The sequence below is a fragment of the Cyanistes caeruleus genome, chromosome 18, assembly GCF_971803275.1.
Source record: "Cyanistes caeruleus chromosome 18, bCyaCae1.hap1.1, whole genome shotgun sequence".
NCBI classification, from domain to species: domain Eukaryota; kingdom Metazoa; phylum Chordata; class Aves; order Passeriformes; family Paridae; genus Cyanistes; species Cyanistes caeruleus.
Window position 1 is genome coordinate 5950834 of NC_141718.1, and position 15992 is coordinate 5966825.

General features: G+C 44.1%; 2 protein-coding genes across 2 annotated transcripts in view; both read right to left on the reverse strand.

Moving 5' to 3' along the window:
* Window positions 1–15992, reverse strand: part of GALNT9 (polypeptide N-acetylgalactosaminyltransferase 9) — a 410584-nt gene that overhangs the window by 253475 nt on the left and 141117 nt on the right. The gene's annotated exons all lie outside the window — the stretch shown is intronic.
* Window positions 1–15992, reverse strand: part of LOC147649896 (uncharacterized) — a 159322-nt gene that overhangs the window by 53408 nt on the left and 89922 nt on the right. The window contains exons 4-5 of the mRNA XM_086855459.1: window positions 8710–8792; window positions 7036–7096 (exon numbers count right to left, since the gene is read on the reverse strand). Of these exons, the coding sequence (XP_086711585.1) occupies window positions 7036–7096; window positions 8710–8792 (144 nt within the window). The remainder of the gene's footprint in view (window positions 1–7035; window positions 7097–8709; window positions 8793–15992) is intronic.

A 15992-nucleotide genomic window follows, 5' to 3' on the forward strand; every position in this document is an offset into this window, starting at 1 on the left:
TTAAAGGGCATCAGCTTTCCAGCAGCAGAGCAGAGTGAAGGCTTCATCTGATGCAAAATAATGCAGTGCCACTGAAATCTCCCCATCCTCACTGAGGCTCCAATTCAATCACATTTCCTCATTTATGAAGAGTCTTGAACAAACATTTTATGTAAAGGTCTCAGATTTCTCATTTCAAGGGCTGTGAATCTCACAGGCAATCCAGAGAGCACAGAAACTGGTCAGAGGTAATTACCTTTAAATGGGCTGCACCTCAGTTCCCTGGGGATCTCAGGGCAAGGAATGAGTCAGCAGCTGAGCACTTCCCCAAGACATTTTGGATGAAATCAAGGGCAGTTTCAGCACTCACATGCTGAAACAAGATTATGAATGACCACTGGATGTGACCATTTATCTTGCCACCAGGATCTCTCCCAGATTTACTTCAGTAGAAAGGTTTTGCCCTTTATTCATGCAGTTGTTTGCAGGTCAAGTATGTTTATCTGTTTTACTTCCCCAATTCAAAGTAATGGATAGGAGCACAAATAAGCAAACAAATCCCACCCCACCCCAGCAAAAAATAGACCTAAGCTTAAAATTTTTGTGTTTAGTGATAAAGATGAGAAAGAAAACTATTTACAAACCGGTTTAATGGAAAAGCATGGTACCTCTCCTGCTACTGCATAATGGAAAATGCTTTGAAAGTGGGTTTCCAGATTTCTCATTTGTGGTGAGCTATGAGCACACACAGATTTAATTTCACGGGTAAAATTTTTAATTAGACAAGAAAAGGTCTACCTTGAGTTCATAATATCTCGTGAGCCAATGTGATCTCTACTCATTCTCAGTCCATGGTTCAGACAGACCTGAAGCATTTCTGAAGCCCAGGGGGGAAAAGGATCCATCTTGTCCAGCATGTGAACACATCTTATTTCAAGGAAGTGGGATTAAATTAGTAATGAATAACACCCTGAATGAAAGCAATCCTTTTTATGTTCATTCAAACACAGCCTCTCCCACTGCAGTCAGCTGGGGCAGCCAGAGCCTTAATAACCATTAGTTACCCCACAAGCCATCATTTAGTGGGGCCAGTGCAGGTCCCTGACTCACAGAATATGACTGGAATCCTAAAGCCAAAAACTTATTGCTGCTTCTGTGTGTGATGGCAAAGGTTACCTACCCCCTTGTGCTCAGGTGGACACAGCTTAGAGACAAACCCATCCAGAAAACCCTAGAGGGCTTTTCATTGTGGTCCACGAACTGGACCTGTCCCCAAGAAGAAAAAGGCTGAGTGCAGGGGCAAAATACCAGCAGGGCTGCAATTCCTGCAATTAGCAGACAGCAAGAAGAAAGCCAGGAGGAGGTGGGAAATTTGAGGGGAATCAAGCCCAGCCTGGGAGCTGGGCCTGTAGGTGTACAGGGATAGACCAGAGAAAGCCTGATGCAAAACCTGGCACAGCAATCTGGCACTCTGATTGACCTCTTGGAGGAGATAACTCAAGAGTCTCTCTGTTTTTGTTCTCTTTAAATACATGTACAGTCTGCTCCAGCTGCTTGGCTCCGGTGCGAGCTCGTGGTGCCAAGCCAGACATATTTGGCTTTGATACAACGTTGGCTCAGCCTTCAAATAAACCACTGCTGTATTGTCATTAGGAAACAGGAGCTCCTGAGTGACTTCAGAGAGGTCTCAGAGCTGGGGCACAGCCCGGCCTGGGGGCTGGACGTGACCGGGAGCAGCAGCTGCTGGCTGGAGCCTGCTGGGGAGAAATCTCAATGTTCCCAACATCTGCTGTTTATTCCTCAGTCTCACACCATCGGTGACAAACTGAGAGCAGGCACTGTTTGGACAGTCTGGATCTCAAACGTGACAGCCCATCAGAATTTGGGTCTGTTCTAATTTATTACAGGGTTTTTAGGATAATGCTGCCCAATCCTTGGGTTGGTAACAGTAAATCTGAGGTGTTGGATGAGCTACACAGGAGCTCTGCTAATTCATTCACTCAGTTAAGCTTGTGTCCTCCTGCAAGGCCAGCATTAGCAGCCAGGCTGAGCAGAGTGGTGGGGCCTGTCCTACTGCCACCACAGGACCTGGGTATTTGCACTGTGGCCATGGTCCTCTCCCTTTCTTGGCAGGATCACACTTTAAACACTGCTGACACAACTTCTCCCTTCTGCTCGCTATGTGCCAGATCTGGAATTTGCTGTCAGCACCAGCCAGCTGTAAGAACCCATCAGGCCACGAGGAAAGTCCCTCCTGCCATCCCAGCGTGGCCATTCTCTGTTCTCTTCTCTTGCACCACTCACCCCAGGGCACGGCCACGGTGGGAGATGAGAAATGTGTGAGGTTGGACTGCAGGAGCACTGCTGGGGCAGGGTACACAGGAAAGCAGCATGGGATTGAGTCAGAAATACTTGCCAGAAGCCAACAGTGATCTTGCTTTCATCTGCTGGCAGAAACTCTGACAACTGTGTATATTCTGCCTGATTTTCTCTAGCCCAAATAGTCTTTAAAATAGAAGTAGTTTAGCTTTTACAGGAGTTGAGTTTACTAGAGAACAGAAATGCAGCTAGACAAAACAGTGACCATGGAGGAAGACTCCTCACCCTCATTTTTCCCATCTCTCCAGCACAGCAGAACCAGAAAAGCAAACACATCCAGCAGACTGTTCGCCTGAAGATGGGAAATTAAAGAAGGGAGACAGAAAGAGACTTTGTTCTATTTTTAAACACTTGAGAATGGCTCCAGAACTACTGAGAATGGCATTGAAAGCACTCAGGGAAAAAAAAAATCACCAAAGTACACATCCAAATTCTGACTGCACCACGGGCTTTGCCCTTGACCAGACTAGGCAGGGATGTTTTCTCTCCCTCTGTCCCCAGCCAGGCAAACCTGAGGGAGGAGCAGAGACCTGAGGGAGGAGCAGAGACCTGAGATGAGGCTGCTGCACTGCCCAGCCTGGCATCTACCCCTCCCCATCCCTCACCTCTGTGCCCCACAGCTCAGCACAGCTCGCCTTGCCCCAGCTGCTGTCCCCCTCTTCATGTTGCCTCCAAGCCCTGTGGGCACTGACATTCCTGCTGCAGATCCCCAGCAAGCTGCAGGGCAGAGCAAAAGAGGGGAAAAGGTGTGTGACCAGTAGAAGACTTGAAATGATGGATGTCCACTGCTCTGAACTGCAAAGGATGTGCTTGCTGGAAGCTAAGGGCTTGAGTGATGTCAAAGGATTCAGCATTTTTACTCACTTTCCTGAGCTCCCAACATTATCACAACAGTCTGGCAAACTTTAGGAGAAACTTATTTAAGATGTGAGAGTAAGCTTTTCCAATCATATTGTGGGATTTATGCAGGGTTGGGAACTAAAAATTACAGCTGAGTTATAGATTTCATCAAAGAATTTTCTATTGAAATGAAAAATGAAAAATCAAATAACTATCCAGATGCTAATAGAAAGCAGGTGCTGGGCTTTAAACACAAGAGCATTTACTGGTTTAGCCACATTAATATTATGGTTAAGACATACTGTACTGATTACAGCTTTAATTTAATAAAAGTCAGTGGTGCAGAGCATCACATCCTTTATTTACACATGGCATCCTTCCTCTGCAGAATGAAACCAGAAAAAACAAATTTTGACGAAGTGAAATTCACCTCAGATTAAAGAAAGCTCTGCAAAGTTTAAAGGTTTTAATAAACAACATCATGTGCTGCTGAACCAATGGCACTAATGGCATAATATCAATAAATACCAAGGTTCTGATTCAGTAATCCTGCACTGCCCCTTCCCCATCAGAGCTGATGGCTCATTTTGCCCTTTTTGGGACCTTCTGGTCATGCCCAAAGCAATGCTGACTGCAGAGACATCCTGAGTTTCTTGGGACAGTTTCTTTACCAGGAACAAACTGCTCAGCTCAGGGCTTCCAGCCACTGGGAGTGACTGTCAGCACATGCATTCCCCTTCTCCATTCATTTTTTCCCTTCTGTTTCAGGAGGAACAGGCCAGAATCATGTTCAAAGAAAAACCTGTGTGGAACAACAGTGCACTGCCCGCTTAGGTCAAGAGGAAAAGGCAAAGACCATAAAATTAAACAAAAAGGAAAAAAATTCTGCAAAATTAGGGAGAGAGGCATCATGAAATCCTGATGCAGTGGATTTAAAAAAAGAATAGAGCCTCAAGAAAGGTTAGAAGTTCTGGCCAACCTTACAATAAAATAGAGAAACCAAGAACACAAAAATAACTTTGAAAAGAAAAGCAGCCAAGCAGTGCCAAGGTGCGAGTTTACTCCACAGCACCTTTTTCAGTGTGTAATGAGCCCCCCAGACAAAGCTGCCACTTGGGAGCAGGTCCTGGATGCCCCTGATCCCCCCCCAGATGACCAGAGCTGATTCCAGAGCAGCTCCACAGGGTCAGCCCTGCTAGGAAGGGAAGGAAGGTCGATGGTCTTTTCCTAACAGCCTCTGGAAAGCAGTGTTTGCACAGCCCCAAAGAACAATAGCAATAACATTCTATTGTCTCTAGGTTTTAGAGCCACTAAGACTAATGAGTTCATTTATAGCCCTGATGGAAGTAATTAAATCTGAAAATCAAAGCACAACATTCTTGTTTAGTGCTCTTTGAAACCAATATTCTAATGGAATGCTATCAGCAGCTAATTGAAGCACTAATCTTGCCCAGGGTTGGGCCCATTGCCCAGATGGCTCATACATCATTTTCTAGTCTGGCAAGCAACATATTGCACTGGCTGGATAAAGTTGAGATTAGATATATGTATATTAGATTAGCTATAGGATACCATGGAAGCACAAGAATTTTTACAATCAATATTTTGATAAAATTGAAATTTAAAGTCAATCAGCCAATAAACTTCTTGCTGAAGTACAAGGACGCATCCTTGGCTTTATAAATAATAAAATCTGCTACCTTACACAAAGGGAAGTTCCTACCAACTGGGTAGTAATATCAATACAGAAACATTAGTAAGATAAATGCCCAGTGAGTGCCATGAGGACAACAGGGAAGCTAAAGAGCTTAATCTTCCTCCTAGAGCTGAACCACTTAACCAATAAAAGTCATATTTTTCTGCTGCAACATGTCCTTTCTGGAAGTTTTTGCATTTTGTATGCTCTGTCAGGGAGAGGAGGGCAGGAGGGTGCAGCAGTGTGTAAGGTACAGCTGACAGGGATGTCTGAGGAGGCAGCAGGATTCTTGTCCTGAGATTAGAATTAATAAGCTTGTGGTGCAACATTCTGCTTTTCCCAGAACTGGAAGTTGAAAGTATCAGGAACCATGTTAGCAAACCTTATATCCAAGCAGTATAATTTCTGTTTCCCTGGCAGATGTTAATTCCTGTGTGAAATTCAGTAATAGAACAGATGCTGGCATTTGTTTTAGTTACTCAGCAGCTTTAGCCTGTGTGATCCTACGATTTCCTACATTTTTCTTTTTCTGTTGTGTGGTGTTTACCCAGGCAGAGCCTCCCCTGGAGGTGGACAGCAGAGATCTGAGGGCAGCTGGGATGGGCTCCTGAGTGCCCAGGCACTGGGGGAGCATCCATAAGGAGCCCTGTGATCCGTGTCTGCACTCTGAGTGCTGCGGGAGTGAACTCCAGCCTTAAACCAGGAATTAAGGACTGGTCTCAGCACGTGTTTTTCCCTGTCAAGCACTGCACAAATGCTGGAGTTTGTGAACAGCTTTCTTACTTGAGCTTGCTGCTCACACAATCTTTTGAAACTTTACAATTGTCTGTGCCAGCACCTGGTCCTCTCCAGAAAGGATAAATTATCTCAAGAATATCCTTCTTTATTGATATTTTCACTGCTGGCTGGATAAAGTGTTTTGATTATTTTTGATTATTTTGATTATTTGATTATGTTTTTTTTTTTTAAATACCAGATGAGATATGGTTTAATGCCAGTAAAAGTCCAAATCTAGTATTATCTGGAGACCTAACATGAGGTAGCATGATACGAAACTCTGACTTGAGAAGACAAGACTCTGCCTTGAGAGATGCTAGAAGTTAGAGAACCAAACATCCATGTTCATTTATAACTTATTTTTTAATATGTAGATCAAATATTTTTTTATTTCTGGCCCTTTACCCTTAATACTAATTTTTAGGTTTTACTTTGCAATTTAAGCTTAACACTTACAGTTAAGCATTAGTATTTTCCCAGGGTGTCTAAGTTAAAAGTGTAATTATTCAAAACTCCCACAAGGGCAGGGAAAGAGAAGCAGCTTCCAAGGACTGCTCAGCCCATCTGAGATCTCAATTGCTGCTCTCTGTGCCTCCCTTTGTCACTCCACTGAGTCTAGGAGTAGCCTAGGACAGGAGCTTCCCAACATACTGATTATTTGTTCAAATTCCAGGTGAACTGGAAAATAAAGGTTAAATATGATTCCTGACCCTTAGAAGCTCAACACCAAGTAGGTTAAAGAGTGAAGGCATGCTCATCCTGCTCCCCCAAGAGCCCTACTTAAAAGGAACATTTCTGGTGGAGTCAGGTTCCTGGGAAGCCTCTTCAGCAGGCATAAAAGCAACTGAAAAATCAACTGGCTGAAGATGTCAGAGATCCATTGGCTTTTAATGGCAAAGCATGTAATTGTCTCTCCTCTATTCCAAAATGCTGTTTCCAGGACACATTTCCTATTGCTTTCTTGTTACCATCTCCATTTAAGTTCTTAATTAGGCAGAATCATTCCGCCCATGCACAGAGGGAAAAAAAAAAAGAAAGCCCAAACCCATAGGCGATATTTTAACTAATAATTAAAAGGCTCAGCGAGGGATCCTTGGGCACAGCTCAATACAAAAAATATTAAAGCGTGTCTTGAAATGTGCCCGAAGGGTCGAGCTGCCACATGAGGTGTGAGAGGTCCTGTGGCAGGAGCCAGGGCAGGAGGGAGCAGGGGAAGGGATGGGGCTGCTGGGATGGGATGTTAAGTGATGTTCAGCAGCTCGGTGATAGCTGCTAAGAATAATGAACCTGACCTTGGCAAAGGCCGTCATTATTGATAATAACAAAGTTCAACAGCATTATTATAGGATTTTACAACTGCTAACCTTTATTGCTGGAGGGCTAATTGTGACCTTTCTTGTGTCTCCTTCACACCTAATTAGGTTTCTGTTGTAAAGAGATAAAAGAGTGTTTGTATCAGTGGGGCATCTTTTTCTGCAGCTGAATGAATTCATGAAAGACTCAGATTGTTAAGAGAGAGAGAGAGAGAGGGAGAAGAGGAAATACAGAAAAAGGCGGGAGGCATTAATAGACTTTAGAATAAAATCCTGACAGATTCAAATTGATTCTGCTGCCTGAGAAAATTGAGTGCGGAGGGAATTAGATTTATGCACTGTTAAATGTAACTGCCTGGCAGTATCCATACAGAAAGCTGTTAAAATGGTAATCTTTAGAGATGTATGAAAATTGTGTGTGAATAGACCAATGAACCATCACTCAGAGCATGTCTCTTCTAGCCGAATAACACAAGACAGCATTATTATTATTAATAATGTATTACAAACACTATGCATTATGTATGTAATTTAATCACAGTATCTAAATGTATAAACAACAGCACAGGCATGCTGTAACTTTTTTGTGCTTGTGGTTCTATATTCCCTTTTTCTCTTTGAGGGCTCCCTGAGGATGGTGGTGACCAGCTGAGCCAGGAGACCTGGTACCCCTGGAGAGCCCAGCTGGGTGTGAGGGTGTGGAGGGTGCCCAGGGGTGCTGGTCCTGCAGCCTGCACTCAGGACAAGAGAACAGCAAAAAGCCTGCAAAGGGGCTCCTTTAACACAGGGAAAGGTAGCCCAAGTATCTCTGATGTGTTTTGTTTTGTTGTTGTTGTTTGAACCTTCTCAGCTTGGCTGCTGAACCTGGCTAATTCCCAGCAAGGGGCACAGAACACACCGGTGTGGGTTATTGGGAGTTCTGAGTTACCATCAAGGAGGCTAGGAACAAGTTTCTAATAAACATATCCATGGCTCAGATTGAGGGGGGAAATCAAGCTAGAAATAACCTCTCGATTCCCCAATTTGAATTCAGATCTGTGGTTCTTATGTCAAGATTAACCCTGGCATCAAAGCAACTGCGAGTGAGACAATGTTATCACTGATGACAGGGACAATCACTGATTGATCTTTCATGATCTGATTTAGATTAGATGCTGTCATAGGCTCTTTTTATGACTCTAATGGTTGTAAGTTTGCTCTACCCACATCTGGAAGTGCACTTGCTGCAGTAATTGAGCTACTGCAGAACAGAGCGAGTTGCTCTTTGGTTCTTGCTTCATCCCATCAAGCAGAAGGGGCTGTGAAAAGTTGTAAATCCAGAAAAACTTCCAGGTGAGCCATGGAGTTACTTCCTTTGGATCTCTCTGGCACCACGTTTGAGCTCCTCACATCCTCACACACTTTCTTCTGTTAAGAAAATGCTGTTTCTACACAGATCATTAATTCACTAAAGTTTTGCAAAGCAGCATCTCCATTTCCCAGCTCCAACCCAAGAAACCATCAGCCAGTAGCCACTGCAAGGCCCTGCAAAGTGGACAGTGCAGAAGGGGTCAGTGTAAATTCATGTCCCATCTCTGAAACACACTGGTGTAAGGAATGGAATAGAAGTAACACGAATTAAAACACTAAACCTGCAGAGAAAAGCTGCTCCCACCCTACCCCCAGGTGGAGCAATCCCTGCAGTCAGGCTGTTGATATCCTCCTCTGGAAGATAAGATATCTTACCTGGTTCCAGAAACTCCAGAGTCAACACACTCCATCAGGCTTCCTGAAGCTGCTGGGAGAGAATCAGGGCCAGACCATCCACCCTTTGCCAGATAAGGAAAGAGCTTAATAAGCAAATAGGGAAAGATTTTTGTTTTCAAACATCTTGGAGGGAGCTACTAAATGCATAATATAAACACAGAAAAATATCAAAACCTCTTATTGATTCCCTACATCAAAAGAATCCAGAATGCTTTCCTGGCAAAAAAGCTGGATGAGCTGATAGATATCTGTCTTTTAAGGGCTATAGACTTGACTAAAGAGACATTTTCATGCATATTTGTGGAAAAACCTTCAGAAGAGTACAGAAATTAGGGTTCTAAGTACTCAGATTTACTGGGATTTTCTGCATGGGGATTTTTTCATTCTTGTTATAGACAGATGTAAGGTATTTTCCACAACTGTCCTGGATACACCTTGGGGGAGCAGAGGCATCCTGAAAGAGGCACAACTGGATGAAAACAAGCCACAGAGGGGAGCTTTTGGGGTTTAGTGTTTCATTTTTGTTGAGCAGATGTTTTCTGGGCATCACAGACCACTGCTTTCATTTGCCTTGCTAATAATACAGAGCAGAAAAACCTGTTTAACAAAATAATTAGCAAGTATTTAAAGCCATTTTTTGGGTAGCACGTTTCATTCTAGTGAAGACTGTAGGTTGACTCTCAGAGAGACACTTAGGATACCTATGAATTTATGGGGAATAAATCCCCCTTCTCTCCCTTGCATGTTCCTCCTGGATTTTGGGGTCAGGAATTCTGCAGTGCTGCCTGCTCACGACTTCACCTCAAATTGACAGGAAAAGCAAGTGCTCTGGGAATGTATTAAAACTGCTTAAATAGGCATATGCAATAACATGTTGACAAAAACATATGAGGAAAATATTCCTGGGTATATTGCTCTGCTGAGATGAGTATGCTGGCAAAAGCAAGTGTTTTATTTACCAGGCCAGCTCATTTTCAGACTAGCTTTCTATAACAAAAGAGTTTAATAATAATGTTGAAGGCAAGAAAGATACCTATAAATAGGAGCAAGACCTGTCTGTGGAACTTTTTCATGAAACTTTAATGGCAAGAGAAATAACACTTGGCAAATTCTTTATTGCCATCCTGCCTGCACTAACTTATTGTGAAAGTAGGTAGCAGAATCAAGAAAATATTTATTTTATGTGCTCACAATTCCCTTTTCTTCAGGCTTATCTGCCCAAAAGGTCCTGTGTTACCCCTCTTGGTCCATGTTTGGATTTGGGGACAGTAACAGCCCTGCTTCCCAACACCTGCTGTTCCCATCTTCATCCAAGCACCTCTGCCTGCCCCTAGATCAGGGATAACTGGACACTCTAGCCAAGAAAAAGGCAGTATTTTCTTCAGAGGGAAAAAACCCCATGTCAGCTCAGAGCGTTCTCCCACCACAGTGACCCACCCACCGAGGGTCTGCCTCTGGATGAGGTTCCCAGCAAGTGGGGTTCATGAAGGATGCAGCTTCCCTATGGGATAGAAGGCTCTGGCCCAAGCCACACACTATTTCTATATTTAGAAAAACCTTGGACACACACTCAGAGCCTCTCAAAATGAGCAACCCATTCATTCCCCTTCATCTGTTCAGGTGGCCTTTGCTGTGTCTATTAACTACCAAATCTCCAGCCTATCTAAAATGCAATCTATCTTCCATGACATTAAAGATTTTATCTCTGTGCCTCAGCACACACTGCTATGTGAAAAGGACAGGGTTTTCATTCTGGGCACTTCAAATGTTACATATAGAACACTCGGCATTCCAGGTAAAAAAAGTGGTTTTTACAAAGGAATGGTAACCCTGCAATTATTTTCCATTTTAATAATTTCATTGCTATGTATTACCCATCGATTATCAAACATTGCTGATAGGTATCTTTGTTTTAATGACTTATGACTAACACTTATTTTAAGTGGGATATTCTAGATTGCAAAGGCCTTGTCTCTCCTTCCTCTTCAACCCCTCCCTCTTTAAATCTTTGCAGTGCCTGTAATAAAAGAGCAGCATGCCCAGCCTGAGATTCCTCAGAAAGAACCCAGAACTGCATTTCTTTTCCTGGCTGCTATGCATGTTTATGTGGACATCTGAGAAAGATTACAACTATCTCTACCTTTTAGTTATTTGGCTTCCTAGAACTATAGAGGAATATTTCTAGTTGGTGCCACTGCTCATCTGTTGAGCACCTCGGTGACTTTATAGTGTGTGTGTCTCTAGTCCCACAACTCTTGTCCTCACAGAGGTTTTATTTTCCTTTAGGTGCACTCCTAAAGTAGAAAATGTCACATATCCCAAAGCGCTTCTGCTTCTCCACTGTCCTGTAAAAGACTGAAATTACAAAGGGAATCTAAGGGAATCCAGCACCCAAATCCTTCTCATGGCTTGGAGGAGCAGCACTCTCAGCCTAAAGGAAGATTGCAGTGTTGATCAATTCCCAAATATTTCATAGCAGAGCCAAAAATAACATTGTGTTACTTAATAACCAGCAAGGGGAAGGGCTGGGCAAAGCACGTTTGCAGCTGGAATTTGAAATGCACTGGAAAGTTCTTTGCAGAGGGGCTGGGTGGCTGCTCCAGACAGCAGAAAAGGGTGTTGGTGTTTGGAGTGTTCATATGAACAGAGGAATGGGGAAAAGGCTGGGGAGGGAATGGGTATCCGCCTGACTGACAGAGAAGAGACTTGCAACAGAGAATGTAAATCCTGCTGATGACAGCTCAGACAAGAACTTCTCCTGCCTCTCCCTCATTCACCATCTTACTTCACAAACAGTATTTCAGGCTGGCACTGCATCAACAGTGCTTAAAAACCAGCTCATGCTCCAAGGAAAATCACTTCTACAGCAGGCACACACAGGCACGCTGGGATCTCACGCAGCCCATGCTGATGGCTTCCTCCATCCAAGAGGTGTTGGAATCTTGCAGCCAGAGAAACAAACCCCGGGGTGCCTCTCTGGGGCATTTTCCACAGCTTTTCCTCACAAAGATGATTGCATTTTCCAAGTGCAAAATCACACACATGGCGGTTTTGATGACCTCAGTGTCTGAGGACTAAGCCACCATTAGCTGTTTCCTTCTGCCAGAGAAATAAATCCAGCGATGCCGCTCGTTTTAGAACGCTTTACGCTACAGCTCACCCCGTTTTGTACAGCTGGAGCAAAGCCTCGCTCACAGCCCCGATACTCAAAGTCTCGCTCAGGTCCTGACCTTCCAGCTCCATCATTTCTTGCTGGCAGGGTGAGAGGGTATCTCCCAGGACAGGTTTGTGGCTGGAGCAGCCCCAGAGCCCAGCTCATCGTGTCCAGCCCAGGCACTCGCCCGCTGCCCGGCCTGACAGAAATGTCTGGCTGGAAATCATCAGCCCGGCCTGTTTACCTAATCTGCAGACCAGGCACATCCACTCAGGGAGAAAAAAAGAAAATCACAGGCAATTTGTCAGAGCATTAGCTGATAATTCAGACAGAAATGTTAGATCTTGAGGCAGGGCTCAGGGCTGCTGGGGGAAATGTTATTGACTCTGACAGATCCCTGATGACAGATCCACTCCCTCTCCCAGGGGCAAGGCTACATTTAGATACACTTAAATTTTCATTGGAATTCCAGGGTATGCAGCAAGTGGACAACAGGGAAAGAAAGGGAGAGGTTGGTAGGGGAAGAGGGAGCTTGCATGGCTTGGCTTTCCATCCCACCCCTGTTAATTGTGGCCTAATTATTTCCTTTTAAACTCATTGACTTCACCATGGTAATTATTACTGAAGCTTAGAAATAAATATCCCTTCTGCCCAAAGACAGCCATTCCTGCCTACTTAATGTTACTTTACTCCATGTAATAGCTCAGAGTCCAGATTTAGACAACAGTGGATTCTTTTCAGACTTGATGAAATGTTCCACAGCTACTTCCCACACCTCTGGCTTCCCAGCCAGTTGCATCTATTCATTGTCTCTCAATGATTTTAAGATTTTAAGCGCCTTCAGATCATGTTTTATTTTCTTCTTCTTCTGTGTATTCATAGCATCCAGCACAAAGCTGTCCTGAGACTCCAGTGACAGCAGCTAAGTAGAAAATAATAGTAATAATTGGGGCATTTCTAATTGGGCTGTGGTGTTTAAATTTGAGTGCCTGTGGAGGTGCATTATCCTTGAGCATGGCTCTGCCCCTAATTCACTCAGGTTGCCTTGAAAATGCCACACTCCCAGTTGTATTTTAGCACCTAAAGAAAAATTTTCATTTTTGGAGAGGCTGAAAACAAATTTCAGTAGAGCTTAGGTTTGAGACCTCTTCACAGGAAGAAAAAAACACATTTCATTTGAATTTTCATCTGAATTGAGCAAAATTAATAAAATTTATTTTCTTTGTGTGGTTTGGCCCCATTTGTCAGAACTGAGCCTTGCTAATACTGAAACACACAAACTTTAGCATAAACTTGTGCTGCCCAGTGGTTCTGGCAGCACTGAAAGCACATCCAACATTTCCTTAGCCTGCATTACCTTTCAGGCTGTATATTCCTTTCATGCACGCCCAGGTATTTCCACTTGGGAACGCTGCACATGAAATCAGCTCAAAGCTGCCTGACTTTTGGCAGGTGCCCAGACCCAGCTGCTCTGGTGGCTCTTTGTGTGTGTGAAATGGCACAAAGGCTCTGCTGAGGCAGGCCAAGTGCTCCCAGAGCATCGTGTACCCGATGAATCAGGGCCACAACGAGCAAGAGGAAAACAGGAACCCATTTAATCCTGGCCACGTGCAATAATTTAAAGAAGCCCCTCTTCCATCCCAGCCAGCACACGGGGTGCAGCTGTTAACTTCCAACATGCTGAGGGCTAAAGACAATGAAAAATCCAGCCCTGGCAGAGATTAAACCAGTGCATCATTTGCCAGGGAGCTGTGAGCCATTAACCTTTCCACTGGCACTGGCAACCAAGAGCTGGGAGATAAACATATTGGGGAGGAAACAAATCGGTTCATTCCAACGCTATTAACGTGCCTGCCCTTGGAGGCCACGTTTATGCTTTTGGAAAATTATACATTCATGCATAATGAAGTGAGATATAGCTCACCGATTGCCAACAGGGTGCAAAGCCCACAATAAAGATTTATAGCAGGTGCCTAATTCTCTAAACATTTGCAAATTAAGTATTTACGGGTGTAATGCTGGCGATTTTATTGCCAGTTTAAGTTACCATCATTTGAGCTCTTTATTTTGCACTGAAACTGAGCTGAGCATTTAATATCCATGATGTGTAATTTATTCAAGCATAATTTGGTGATGTTATAGTGGGAATTAAGGCAATACCCAGAGACCCTAATTATGACACAACTACACATAAACATAGGAAGAAATCCCCTGTCCTAAAGAACACGTTCTTAGCTGACAAAAACAGATAAAGATTGTAATAGACATTGCAGAGTGGAGGAATGTTGTAAAGGGAGATTGAATGACTTGCCCAATGACACATGAAAAGCCTGTTATAGATGGAAAAAAAATCCAGACCTGCTTCCCCATACACCTGGGGCACAAAAGTAGATTTTTCTACCTGCTCACAGAGGATGGACAAGTCTCTCAGCCTGAAGAGCCTTGCTCTCAGTGTTACTGAACACAGCCACAAAGCACACCCCAGCTAATATATAAATAACTTGTTTCCTTGGGGAGCTGCCACAGCTCACAAGGGAGCTAACAGAAAGATTTCCAGTAATACTGAATAGAGCATGCACACGAGGTGAAAGTATGGCTAGAGGAGAACACACCACCTAAATATTCCCATTGCAGCTCTTTCCAATGGAACATCCAAGGAAAGAAAAGGAATTCACTCTGAGTCCATAAGAGAGATTTTGCACAGCAGCAAAGGAAGCATTTCCCACATGCTGTGCCACGCACGGATCGATGGCTGTACCTGGGGAGCACCAAAGCTCCAAAGAGGAGCTGGCAGTGCTTAATCAAACCCCAGCTCACTGTGTTTAACATTTCCCCTCTCCACAGCTGCTGCAGCCTGGCTGGACCACGGGAATGGGTTTGTTTTGGAGGGTGTCCAGCTCCCTGCACAGCTCCATCCACAGCTGAAGAAGAGCATGGATGGTTGGTTGAGTTTCAGCCGTGGCACAGCTTCAAAACTCAGCACAAATGACCCTCAGGAGGAGCACAGGATGGAGGGCTTCACAGTGGTATTCTCCTCACAGGTGGAGGGAGCACATCTGTTTTCCTCAAAGGGAAGGAGCAGGCTCTCTCTCCCTGCTCAAGTGGCTGGTGACATACTCAGCCTGCTCCTCTGGATCCACTGGTCAGCCCTCCAGCTGCAAGAGAAGTAACTTCCCTGCCTCTTCCCATCAAATGTTGAGGAGCTAACAGTGCAGAAAGAGAGGAAGAGAGAAGATGACTCATTCATTAAAAATGTGGCTTTGAACCAGGCCTGAAGTGTTATTCCAGGACTTTCATAATGAAACACATAAGGGCCACTCGCAGCTTTCTCACTCTGCTGAGCAGCACACCAGCAAATCCAGAGATTCTGTGTGAAGCCACTTCCTCAGGCCACAGGTGGAGAACCTTACCCAATGTGAGCATTCCTCCCACCAGCTCCCATGTGTCCTCCCATGCCAGGACACACTGCCAGCAGCATCCTGACCAAATTAACTCCAGAGACATGACTTACACAAGCAGATCATGAGAGATGAAATCTCTCTTGCCTCATCACCTCTTAGACCAAATCAAAACAGAAACTGCTTTCTGACATTGTCCAGACATGTGTGAAAGGAGCAGGCTGGTCTTTGTTGCACATAAATACAGCTCCTGTGAAATAAGATAGAAAAATCTGACGCTTTGCCTACCACAACGTTTTTAAAGATGAAGATCAACTAATCCACATGAGTTCATGCCACACCCTGGGAGCCACTAAACATATTCAGTATTTCTGCTTGGATGGAAAGTGGATAAAATGACATCATTATGGGAAAACTGTTGCAGTGGTTCAAAATGCACAGTGGTTCAAGACAGAGGAGAGGAAGGAAAAAAAGCAAATAGGATGGAACAACTATGAAGTACTTAAGCTGTTTTCCAGCCAACATGGATTAAGAATGTATTTTCAAGTGTAGCAAGGGATGCTGTCAGTAACTGTAAGCAAGCCCTGATGCCAAGTGCTGCATATACATTTAGAACTACCGACACTTGTAGAGGTTAAAATGGACATTCTTCATCCATGAGATGCTATTTTGGTCTCTTCCTAAGGTGCTGAATGAAACACAGGTAGCTA